At 42.9% G+C, this 12,833-nt stretch overlaps 1 protein-coding gene and 1 non-coding gene across 2 annotated transcripts; both read left to right on the top strand.

Moving 5' to 3' along the window:
• Positions 1-968: 968 nt before the first annotated feature.
• On the top strand, positions 969-2,700 carry psmb11b (proteasome 20S subunit beta 11b). The gene has a single exon (XM_017711459.2). The coding sequence runs from the start codon at positions 969-971 to the stop codon at positions 2,175-2,177; it is 1,209 nt and encodes a 402-aa protein (XP_017566948.2). The 3' UTR covers positions 2,178-2,700.
• A 6,941-nt stretch (positions 2,701-9,641) lies between these two features.
• On the top strand, positions 9,642-9,724 carry trnal-uaa. Its single transcript has one exon. It is a non-coding gene; the product is annotated as a tRNA-Leu (tRNA).
• The last annotated feature ends 3,109 nt before the right edge of the window (positions 9,725-12,833 follow it).

Here is a 12,833-nt window from a genome sequence, read left to right as displayed (position 1 = left end):
GTCATTCGGAGCAGTTTGGTGTGAAATGGTGTATAGGAATCATTCAAAGAGTTTTGCGTTTATGAAAGCTTTGCCACAGAAAATATCTACATGAAATGGTTATAAATACATTGATGCAGGAGATATTGTTTTTCTTGAAATGCATATATTTGTTTGCATACATTATTGGTAGAGGGGTGGCAAAGAGTACCCAAAGAAAAGATTTTTTGGGATTTACCACTATTTTACCATCATCAGTATGACCTATAAAATATCAGAAGATGTGTAGGGTCACTGGTCATTTTGCATAGTAAGGAAAAGGCTACATTTGCATGGTACCCCTGGTTCTAATCAAACAGTGATTGGTTGATCACTGTGTCAGTCTTTATTTTGGAAATGGTCTCACTGCATGGTGGTATTCTAAATTAATCCGTCGGGCCAGATAAGGACTGTAATTGGGCCACTTTAGGCCCATAGGCTGTATGTTTGGACCTCTGTTGAGCCATAATGTCCACTGTTTGCACACTTGATCAGATGTAGTGTGGCATCTGGGTAGTTTTTAGATGCCATTTGATGAATACTATGGTTTCAGACACTTTCAGCAGTACTTTGTTGGCTCTACTTAGTGTAGAAATGTGTACTTTCATAGGGAAATCCCCTGCCTCAGCTTTAAATAGCGTCCCTCACTCTGCTTCACTGAGAAAGCGTCCTGTTTATGTTCATGCGTATCTCAACTGCATCACTGCACTAAAGCATGAAATGTGTGGGGGGGAGGGGCCAGACAACATATCAAACCAGAAATTTATAAAAGGCCTCAAAAACATTTAAGTCACTCAAGCCGCGTAGGAATGCTAGCCATATTTGCTAACAGAACTGAGCAGTGTAATTTAAAATTTTATTTACATTTATTTACTTCTTTATTTTTTGCATACACAAAGATTTTTCTCTATTTTTTTAATATTGAAATCATCACCTCTGTGCTGTAAGTCATGGCTTTACAAGATGTGTGTGGTTTCCTCAATGCTCCTCTTTATCCTCACTGGAATGCTCCACCCAAGTCTCGGGAAGATACTACTTTCATGCTTGGAAAGAGATCTGGAGCGGATTCAGTTTCTAGATGGCTTCCGAGGAGCAGCAGTTCCAGTCCTATGGAATTTTATGTACCAGTGCAGGAATATCTGATGGAGAGCCCAATTGAGTTTGGTCAAATCCGGCCAAGCTTCGACTCAGACTGGACAAATCCTAAAGCTGATGACCACCTCCCCTACTCTTTACCTTCCATCTCTGTCCAATCGGCCATCCCGCTCTACATCTCTCCCTCCGTTCCTCTCCCGTTCCCCCTTGGTCACGGCACCACCACTCTGGGCTTTGTCTTCCAGGGCGGGGTCATTGCCGCAGCGGACTCCCGCTCCAGCTGTGCGGGTCTAGTGGCCTGCCCGGAGTCCCAGAAGATCATACCTGTTCACTCCCACCTGGTAAGCACCACCTCGGGCACCTCAGCCGACTGTGCCCTCTGGAAGCGCATCCTGGCACGGGAGTTACGGCTCTACCAGCTGCGGAACCGGCGGAGGCTGTCGACAGGGGGCGCCGCCAAGCTGCTGTCCCACATGCTGCACCCGTTCAAGGGCACAGAGTTGTGCGTGGCTGCTACCCTGTGTGGATGGGATGGGGATGAGTTTCTAGGTGGAGATGAAAGGTCAATGGATGCTGGTACTCAATCTAAAGGGACTGATGGGAAGAAAACAGGGTCAGTCAGTGAAGCAAGCTTTCAACCAGTAGCAGAGCCTGATGCTAAAACTCAACCAACAGCAAGCAACAAAACAAGCTCCACGTTAATAACCACCAAACAGACTGGCCCCAGGCTTTATTACGTATGCAGTGACGGCCTCCGCCTGCAGGGGGAGCTCTTCTCTGTGGGCTCTGGTTCTCCTTATGCTTACTCCATACTGGACGGGAACATTCACTGGGGGCTTAGCGTGGACGAAGCTGTCTCCGTAGCCAGGGAAGCCGTTTACAGGGCCACACACAGAGACGCTTACTCAGGCAACAATGTGGACCTTTACCATGTCACTGCAAAAGGCTGGAGGCGCAGAAAGAGGGAGGATCTAAAGGAGGAATATTACAGAGAGAAGGAGAGGGAGAGGAAGAGAGTGGAAGAGAGGAGGAGGGAAATAGAGAACAAGAAGCAGACAAAATAAGAATCTGTTCAAGATTCATTATCATATTTATACATATATTGAAAAGTAGTCTAACACTTCTTATAACTTGATGTGAGTGGGCGGGGCTAAACTACTGCAAGCAGAATAGGCAGATATACTGTTTGTAAGTGCATCGGCTTTTGTGACATCACAAAAACACTGAACATTTTGAAAATTCAGCCATGTTTGCATTCTACATCAAACCCACTGGGGATCCTATGGGCCCTTTAACCCTGTGTAATCCCAGGCTTATTACATGCCATGACTTATCATTCGGTAGCTACATGAAAGCAATGCAAATTAGAATGAAGTTTTAGGATTGTAAAATGAAAGCCTAAACATGCCATTTAAAGCGTGAAGATGCAAATATAACATTTCGGTAAAACATTACCTAACGCTCCTCTATATGTTGCTTAGTAACACGAGACTTGCTGTGCATGTTGGTACACATTCAGCTAATGTGACCTACGACATTGACTAGAAACTGAGTGGAAATTGTACGATTGTTGTAACTGTAACTGGACAGAGCCACAAAGGTAGAATTGATTAGTTTTGACGAGAATTGATTATAAACCATTGAATTCTGGCATTAAATTGATGCTTTAAAAGTGCTTTGATGCATTTTATGCCACTAGTATAGTCTTTTTCGTTCTATCTTTTGAAATATGCCATGTGGTAGCATCCACATCTCATTTGCAACAGATCAAAATATCGCAGTACAAAGAAAACATCAGTAACACAAATCATGATGTTAAGCAGACCAGCTGGATGAGCTTTTCTTGTGAGCTACCTGAGGCCTTTATCAGCATGAGCTATTACGTATTTAAAGAATGTCTGAGAATTTCTTTTTTTTTTTTTTACTACAAACTATAAAACATTTGGTTTGGCTCCGCTGTCTTCACACTGTGTTAAGTTCAGTTCTATGACAAGGATTAATGCACCTCATGTGGTTTTCAACAGATGTGGCAAAGGATTATAACAATGTTCAGGTCCATAGCAGTGAAGTTCTATTCTGTAACTTGTTGTGCACCATATTTCCAAACATCCAGACCCCCTTTTAATAAGTGAGTTCAGTAAATGTAAGGTGCATTCGTTGCTGACAAGGGTATTCAATTGCTCATATTGCAGTTGTCGGAAGAAATGGACCTTTACAGGAGAACGAATAAACTTACTTTTCTTTTAATGTAAGTCAATGGAATCAGAATTTTTTACAAGTCATTTTGGGCCATTTCTTTTAGTCCATTCATCATGAAATGTACGTACCGTTTAAAGGACAACAGGTATTTTCAAATTATGCCAAAAACTGGAAAACATCAAAAACTGAGATACAAGGTTTTCTCCCGACAACAGCGAAATACAGCTTGTATAATCTCCAGAGAGGAGCATTGTTAATAGAACAGGATGCTTTTAGTGCAGCTGCACATGAGCCCACCAAGACCACCAAGCCAAATATGAAGCATCAGCTAGAGGGGTATAAAGCCCCCCAGCATTAGGCTGTGTGCGTTGGAGTGATTGAGCTTCATCCAATACCTTTGGGATGAGTTGGAGTGTCCAGAACTAATCATCCAACATCAGTACCTGACTTCACTAATGTTCTTGTGCCTGACAGCAATGAAATCCTTACAGCAATGTTCCAACATCTAGTGTAAAGCCTTGCCAGAGGAGTAGAGCCTCTTACTGCAGCAAAGGGGGGGGGGTGCAAACTCCCTATTAATACCCTTGATTTCAGAATGGGATTGCATGATTTCAGAAGATTGGTTTAGCATCCTGTCTTGGTTTGTCCATGTCTCTTTCTGGTTTAGCCTTGGTTTTCTTGTTTCCCAGACTGATGTGTGTTTTCGTCTTTATGTCTGCCATGTCCCTTTGTTGTTGTTTTGGTCCATTTTGTCCCTGGTCCTGCCCCCTTATCATCTTCTCCACCTGCCTGTTGTCGGTAACCCCGCCCTCTTATTAGTCCCAGGTGTTTCTTGTTTCCCCTCAGTGTATTTATACCCCTGTGTCTTGCATCATTTAGGTTACCCTGTTGCTGTTGCCTGCTTTTACTGATCTTGTTATTAGGTTTGTTTCTAGTTTAGTTCTGTTTTCCTCTGCTACTTTGTTTCTGGACTGTTAAATCTGATTTCAATAAAAGCAACTCGCACTTGCATCCAGCATCGTTGTCTCATTGTCTAAATTCAGAGAGACAAAAGAGGCAAAGAGATTAGAAACACATGTTACCCAACAGTACTCATTATCACAGTATGAAATGTACTGAAAACATCACTTCTATGATGCAATACACCCCAAAAACTAAGAAGAACGAATGGTAAATTGTAAATTCACAGTAGATGAATTCTAAAATTGAATCAGAAAAATTGATCTCAGGATTACAGGAAAATGAAGAAGGAAACATAAAAAGTCTGGAGAATAATAGAGAAAAACAATCTCAACTGGTCAACACGTTTGCACAAACACACACACAAAGGCTTGTGTAATGAAGGCCCTCCAGACTTGTTTGAATCCATTCTCCCATTTACTCAAAAACACAAAACCAGAACCAGAGTCAGAAACCAGGATAGCTAACAGAACCGCTAAAGTACCCAAAAAAGAGCCCAAAAGGCCAAGTAAACCAAGAGTTCAGGAAACAGACAAACTGGGGACACTTCAGATGTGGTGGACCATGGGTGGCATGGGTCCTTACAAGGGGAGTTAGATGAGCTGCAGGTGAATGAAATCAAGGCTTTGCTGGGAAACAGCTAAGAGCTTAAGTGAGGCTGACCTCTGGTGTTGAGGGCAGACATTACACCGCTTAACTTAAAGAACGAAATCAGCAGGCTAAAAGTCTAAAAGGGGAGAGAGAGAGAGAGAGAGAGAGACAGAGAGAGAGAGAGTGAGAGTGAGTGAGAGAGAGTGAGAGAGACAGAGAGAGAGAGAGAGAGAGAGAGAGAGACAGAGAGAGAGAGTGAGAGTGAGTGAGAGAGAGTGAGAGAGACAGAGAGAGAGAGACAGAGAGAGTGAGAGAGAGAGAGAGAGAGAGAGAGAGACAGAGAGAGAGAGAGAGTGAGAGAGACAGAGAGAGAGAGACAGAGAGAGAGAGAGAGAGTGAGTGAGAGAGAGTGAGAGAGACAGAGAGAGAGAGACAGAGAGAGTGAGAGAGAGAGAGAGAGAGAGAGAGAGACAGAGAGAGAGAGAGAGTGAGAGAGACAGAGAGAGAGAGACAGAGAGAGAGAGTGAGAGTGAGTGAGAGAGAGTGAGAGAGACAGAGAGAGAGAGACAGAGAGAGTGAGAGAGAGAGAGAGAGAGAGAGAGACAGAGAGAGAGAGAGTGAGAGAGACAGAGAGAGAGAGAGAGACAGAGAGAGAGATGTGGAGTGGTGACCTTTCTCATCTAACACAGACTTGATCAAAGCAGTTATTGCTCAGTGTCACTGGAGGGATTCAATCAACAAAGACTGTGCACATCTTAAGGACGTCAGCGAGAGCCTGTCTCAGTCAGGCCTGAGGCCTTTTTCAGCCAGTTATACACACACACACACACACACACACATTTTCTAAGCCGCTTCTCCCTCAGGGTCGCGGGTGGGGGGGTCTGGAGCCTATCCCAGCAGTCATTGGGCGGAAGGCAGGATACACCCTGGACAGGTGCCAGTTATACAATGATGGAAAAATCCAGTTCCAAGTGCTGTCCCACAGATGGCCGCCATGGCTGGTAGGACAGACTGGAGACGGGCATAAACAAGTCCTTATCTCACATCACAGCGTCTTTCTCAGGGAACATAACAAGAAGCCTCACAGAGACACAAAAGCCTAAGAACCATATTTCTAGGCGTAAGAAATACACTCTTAAGCGAAATATTCTATATTAAAAGACTCAACTGTGATTACAGGTGATAATCTACACCCCTTCATTACTGTGGCTTTGTTATGTTAGTTATTGCTATACCAGCTACCACTTTCTCATACGCTTCATGTTGGACATCCACATTAGTGGATTTAAAGAGAATTCCATTGTTTGTTTTTTTTATTGTACATAAAAAAGATGTAAAGTATTCACAGCAGGTTGGTGTGAAATCCTCTGTTCTGGAGAACCCTGCTGAGTCAGAATTGTTCACAGTGGTGGTGATGGGAACCAGATGTCTTGAAAGTTTAATGCCTCTTTAAGCTACCTCACAGAAAGTTATTGCATTAAATGTTTATGAATACGCAAGCTCAGGGGTCGGCAACCCAAATGTTAAGAAGAGCCATTTTGTCTTTTCAACAAAAATCAAACTACCCTGGGAGCCACAACATTGTCACGATTGGCCACTCCCAGTCCTGTCCATGTGTTCCTGTTGTTTTGGTTTAGCCCATGTGCGTTTGTTTTGGTCCAGCCCCCTTGTTTCATGACTCCACCCCTGATTGTCTCCACCTGTTTATTTAAGCCCTGTATTTTGCCCTTTGTGTCGCTGCTCTTTGTTGTTTGAATCTTTGTTTGATATTCTGGTCTATGTACTGTGGTTTGTTCTGCTTGATTCTGGTTTCTGTCATGTCTGCCCCCCATCAATCCGTGTTGGATCTATGAACCTGGACCGTTTAGACGATGACCCTGGATTTGCCCATAATAAACGTCGCTTATCTCCACATATGTGTCCGCCTCCTTGCTCCCCGTTACAAACATTTTATGTCTGTATTACCATCTTGGCTGTATATCTCAGTATGTACTGATGTACTATTGTGGGTTAAAAATATAATATAAACAAAAACGCAGACTTACTTTGCTCTGCTTCAAGCTTTGGGTCAGCTAAAGCTGCTTTTCTCCCATCTCTGGCAGGAAACTCTTTCTCAAGCGTAGAACAGTTTCTTGTAAAATGTCTCTCAACATTTGCCTAATTATTGTTTGTTATTATGTTTGTTGTTTTGCCCAAGGCAGTGCAGTGTTAATGGTAATATAATTATGAATCTGAAAACAAAGGTTTATTATGCCTTGCAATGTACCTCTTCATCACAAATGGATAAAAAACACACAAAAGACCGACAGGTGGAGGTTCTCATTTAAACATTGGTTATTTAAATGGTTCTTTAATCAGATCCAAAGGGTTTTGAGTGATGCACCGAAGTAAATGTTTGTTTACAGGTTCTGCATGCCAGAAAACAGGTTTTTCTTCTGGCATGCTGTCAGATCTCAGTCACAACACATAAGCACTGCTACCTTTCATCATCAGAGAACAGCAGGAGGGTTCTGCAACCTTCTAGAGGATTCTGAAGGATTCCCTTCTGACCAAGCCTTAAGGTGTAGGCTACTCTCAGCAGTCTAGCAGAGAGGATACTCGAGGTAGGATGTGTGTTCTCCAAAGCGCAGGTTATTCCTGTACCTGGCTTAGAAGGACTCTCCTGTTTTTAGCCTAAGACAGTAGGTACTGTTGTTTTACTATTGGTTTCAGAGTGCTTGTGAGCAAACGTGGTTTAGATAGTTGCATAGTAAGTATACTACCTACACTCCTAAAAAGGATTCTTCAAGGGTTCTCTAGTAAAGGCAATGGTTCTATTGAGAGCCCTGAGTTCTGTATAGAACTATTTGCAGGCCTAAATGGTTCTTTAATTGGTTAAATGGTTCAGACTGATGGAGAATATGTTGTATATGTTCTATATGAGACCTTTTTTAAAAAGGGTTCTATATAGCACCAAAAAGGGCTCTGCTGTTGTTACAAGCTTGTCATGTTCTTGGTCTGTTCTATTAAAATTACTATCTAGCATGGTGATAAAATGTATGGCCTTATAATGTAGACCTTCAAATGAATACGGCTAAAGTGTGTACAAAGAAACAGGCGTTATTCAAGTAAAACTTGGCTAGAATTGTTTGTAGACTGGATGACCTGATGATGCTAATTTTATACGTTAGACAGAGAAAAGTCTTGCTAGCTTCGCTTTGACCTAGCGCTGTTATTTTTAAGTTAATATACACTCACTGGCCTCTTTATTAGGTACACCTGTTCAGTTGCTTGTTAACACAAATAGCTAACACAAGTAGCTGAGTATTTCACAAACTGCTGATCTACTGGGATTTTCACACACAACCATCTCTAGGGTTTACAGAGAACGGTCCGAAAAAGAGGAAATATCCAGTGAGCGGTCAGTTGTGTGGACGAAAATGCCTTGTTGATGTGAGAGGTCAGAGGAGAACGGGCAGACTGGTTCCAGATGATAGAAAGGCAACAGGAACTCAAATAACCAACCAAAATCTCTGAGGAACGTTTCCAACACCTTGTTGAAAGTCTGCCAAGAAGAATTAAGGCAGTTCTGAAGGCAAAAGGGGGTCCAACCTTTTACTAGCATAATAAAGTGGCAGGTGAGTGTACGTTTTTGCCTGTTTAGTGTCTATTTACCTGTGGAACACTACGCAGTGGACGTTTTGGAAACGAAACTGCAAAGAGGCGAATTGCCTGCTAAACCCGTCTGTTTACAAGATCACTAGCAAACTTTCGTTTCTTTTGTAAATGAAAGTATAAATCACAGATAGAGAAGTCGTTCTTCCTTAATTTCCACCCGTTTTCCTGAAGACCCGCCTCCCTGGTTGTTAATCCCCTCTCCAGCGTAGATCGTTGAAACTCTATTGGTGAGTTGCTTGTCAGTATGAACAATTAGCCAATCGCGGCTTAGGAAGGCGGGACTTGTCGGAACACAGGTGGGAAACAAAATGCGTAGAAGGAGTAGCGGGTTGATAAAATAACCTATATTACGTGGAATTTGCTAAATATCTAATATATAGACAAACTTTTTCATTTTAAATCATGTTTTCGGGTGGGGATTAGTTAATACCTGAAAAAGTTCGCGTTTTGTGAATGTGACCCACGTGTCACTAAACTTTGCTTGTTAGGTTTAATTAACCGGCTCCGTTTTGGCCGTCGATGCCGTCGTTGACTTGACGTTGGCCGTTTTTGTGATATGATGTGTTTCACGCTGGCTGGCTAGGTCAGCTGCTCAGGTGTTTGTTTTCTACTGGCAAGAGTTTTCAAGGCGATGTAACAGCTAAGCTAACAGGTAGCTACGACTGATTTAGCTGCAAAGCTAACCTAACTTCGTTCGTGTTTATTACATTTTTTAGACGTGTGGCTGTAGGAAGAAATGCATTACAGGGAAATAATAACTTTGGTTGTTTTCTAGGTTGTCAGTATTGTCTATGGAGAGCCTTTACCTTTCTAATCGCCAGCATCTTGTTCGAATTTCCCCGTTCCACCTTAAATGGTGCAGCAGTTACATCGGTACGCCTCGGGAATGTAACGTTAAACGTTTCACTACTTAAGGTGGAACGGGACAATTCCAGCATGAAGCTGGCGAATGAGAAGCTGACTTCAGCTTCCCGAGATCCACTGCTATACTCAGTGCAAATGGCTCTCAGTTGGCTTTTACCGAAACGTCCTTCTTCTAGGCGTAGAGATATCGTGAAAAACTGCGAGAAGAACATCAGTTTTGTATAAAATCCATTGACCCGGGTCCGTAATGCACGTTTACCAGGATGGCCGAGTGGTTAAGGCGTTGGACTTAAGATCCAATGGACATATGTCCGCGTGGGTTCGAACCCCACTCCTGGTAGAGATGTTTTCCTTTTATCCTGCGCTTCAGTGCTTTAATGGTAGCAGGAAAAGAAGCAAACAAAGAGAAACGGAGATAAACCTAACTACGTGATTACCGGGAATGCGATTCTCGGGAATGTGATTCCCAGTCAGCAGTGAGCAGTAACGTTGCAGGTCACCTGCTGATTCCTCATCCCTGCACACGCCTTCGGTATGACCCCAAACACACAAACAAACGCCCGACGTCTGTCTTATATGCTGCGTGTTAGACGCCAAATGAGGAAATACAAACATTAAATTCCTGAAGACGCTTTAGATGGTTTAGTTTTATGTGTTAATTTGCTGCTCAAACACTGCCTCCTGCTGGTCGTTTATCGGTGTTACACTGCAGTTTTACAGGGGAACTGCCAAACCCCTTGGCCTTGCTTTTAAAGTAGGATCTCAGACACAACAGCCCTAAAATACCGTTTTGTTCAGTGTCGCACAGCGTTACACGGGCCTATTGGATAAAATACTCTCTTACTTGTGAGGCTTTGCCAGATCACAATCAATGGGACATGGTGATTATTTTTTAAATGAGGTGTGGCCACAAATTACTACATCAATGCCACAAATTGCTATATTGAGGCCACGAGTTACTCAAAATAGCAAATACTTGCCTCAGTATTGTAATTTGTGGCCTCAATATATTCATTTGTGGCCTCGGTATAGTAATTTGTGGCATGAGTAAGGTAAATTGTGCCTCCAGTATAGTAAACTGGCCTCAATAAAGTAAATTGTGGCCTTAGTATAGTAATTTGTGGCCTAAGTAGGGTAACTTGTGGCCTCAATATAGTAAATGATGGTCTCAGTATAGTAATTTGTGGCCTCAATATACTAAATTGTGGCCTCAGCATAGTAATTCATGATCTCAGTATAGTAATTTGTGGCCTTAAGTTAGATTTTCTTTTTATTAGGTTCGACTTTCTGTTGAGATTGCCAGTGATGTAGCAGTGCTTTGTGTTATGATAACATTCATACGCAGCATGTGTAATAATAACGTTCATCTTTTTGTTTTTCCCGGTTTGCAGGAGTTGTGTGTGAAGGCGTGTTTGAATGAAGAAGATGTATTCTAACTATTCTAACTGTGGATTTTCAGAACAACCCCAGGCGACTGATTAGGCGAAAAAACGGGTCCCTTATGACTTTCACATCTCCCAAGTTGATAAAGCTCCATACACCAGTACTAAACCACAGGAGTGTCCAAACCAACGAAGGCACCACATGATAGTCATACTCATCCACCATTCCATCGGACACGCTGACCATAGAGGTGCATGTATTAGGGTCACGCTCACAAACTACAGCTCATCTGTTGCTACACAGGTTATCAGACCTCCTCTAGCTGTGAATCAGTGGAAAAGGACCACCATAGTACCACTATGAGTGGCAGGCCATTCTCAGTGTGGTTGTGGCATGTTGGAATGTCATTTCCTCTGCTGTGCTGAGAATGATTCAGTCACAAAGGTGGTCCTAGGGTGCTCCCTTTGCATTGATGGAGGGGGGATACATTGCGTAGTAACACGAGTTACGGGCTGTAATTCTAAACCTATTTAGTGGACCTATAGGATAGGTGTTTCTGATAAAATGGCCAACGAGTCTGAGTAGTGCACCCTGTGTAACTCAAGGGTGCCTCAGGAAGGCTAGGGCTCCTCTGCCTCCTCGGTACTGAGCTCTAATCACCAGGTGGCTGCCGGTTGCACGGGTATGCAGACCATATACGCTGCTACGCGTGAAACGTTCTAACAGCTATCATTGCACTTCGCCACTCGTCATGCATGTCATTCTCAGTCTAGGCCATTGGGTTGCAGTGCCATTACATTCACAGCATGCTGGTCTACTTTTTATGCTTTTATTGACAATGTGTGTCTAGACTAATATTGCACTGCTGTACTGATGTTGATTTATTTTATTAAAAAGTGCTATGAACCACTATAAATGTCTTGCTTCTTCTGTCACGGGTGTTTGAATCAAATCAAATCACGTCTATTGTCACATCACATGTACACAAGTGGAACGTGAGTGAATCTTAGGTGCGTAGCCCCCTTATACAAAAAAAACAAACGTCTAAGAAGAAAAAGAAATATATATATATACACTAGTATTGCACTATTCCAATGTACAGTTGTACAGTGTTAAGTTATGAAATTAAACTGAAATGTGCTGCTGTCCACATTCCGTATGTGCAGATAGTCTAAGGGAGATAATAAGTGGGATGCAGGTACTCAGGGACAGGATACTGATATAGAAATCTCCCAGATTATACAGGACATGGACAGAAGATATCTATACGTGCTTGTACAGACTGGATTGAAGGTGCAGAGGATCAGAGTGAGTCTGATGAGATATGGATGAGGTTTAGACTGTCCATGGAGATGGAGATGATGACTCAGGTGCAGTGACAGGCCTATAGACCGATACACCAGCACTACTGGCCGTTCAGCTGCCTGATGGCCCGGTGGAAGAACCGGCTGGTTCTGGACTTTCTGCTTCTGTACCTCGAAGAGACAGTGGCTTGGGTGCGTGGAGTCCTTTAGAGTCCTGATGCTCTTCCTCAGGCAGCGGCTGGTGTATAAGGCATGGTGTTCAGACATGGAGCACTGAGTGCTTCATGGCACTTTTATGGGCCTGCTTTCTAGTAAGCTTTCATGTAATACTCTTAAAACCTTAAATTCCCCGGCTTATCACATACTAAGGCTTATTAATCAGTAACTAGTGGGACTTCAGGGCAAACTGGCTGAGCTATTCTTAGGTTATAGAAGTGTGTAATAAAACGCTGGGCCTGTCGGTGGGCCCTGGCCATTTAAGGGGTTAATAAAAAGTGTTATAAGGTAGCTAATGTGTCGTGAATTCATTCATATGGTAGCCTTTCACTGGTCAGCTCAACGAGGGGCAACTGGTGTTTAGTTTGGACTCTCCTTTATAAGGACCTTCTTACTTATAATAAAGTTAATATATTATGATATTTAATAACATACTTTGTAGTTCTACAATAACAGACTGTAGTCCGTCTGTTTCTCTGCTTACTTTGTTAGACCCCTTTTACCCTGTTCTTCAGTGCTCAGGACCCTCATGGGCCACCACAGAGC

This window comes from Pygocentrus nattereri, chromosome 9, assembly GCF_015220715.1.
Source record: "Pygocentrus nattereri isolate fPygNat1 chromosome 9, fPygNat1.pri, whole genome shotgun sequence".
Taxonomy (NCBI): Eukaryota; Metazoa; Chordata; class Actinopteri; order Characiformes; family Serrasalmidae; genus Pygocentrus; species Pygocentrus nattereri.
The sequence above is the reverse complement of the archived record's forward strand: the minus strand, read 5'-3'. Positions and strand labels throughout refer to the sequence as shown.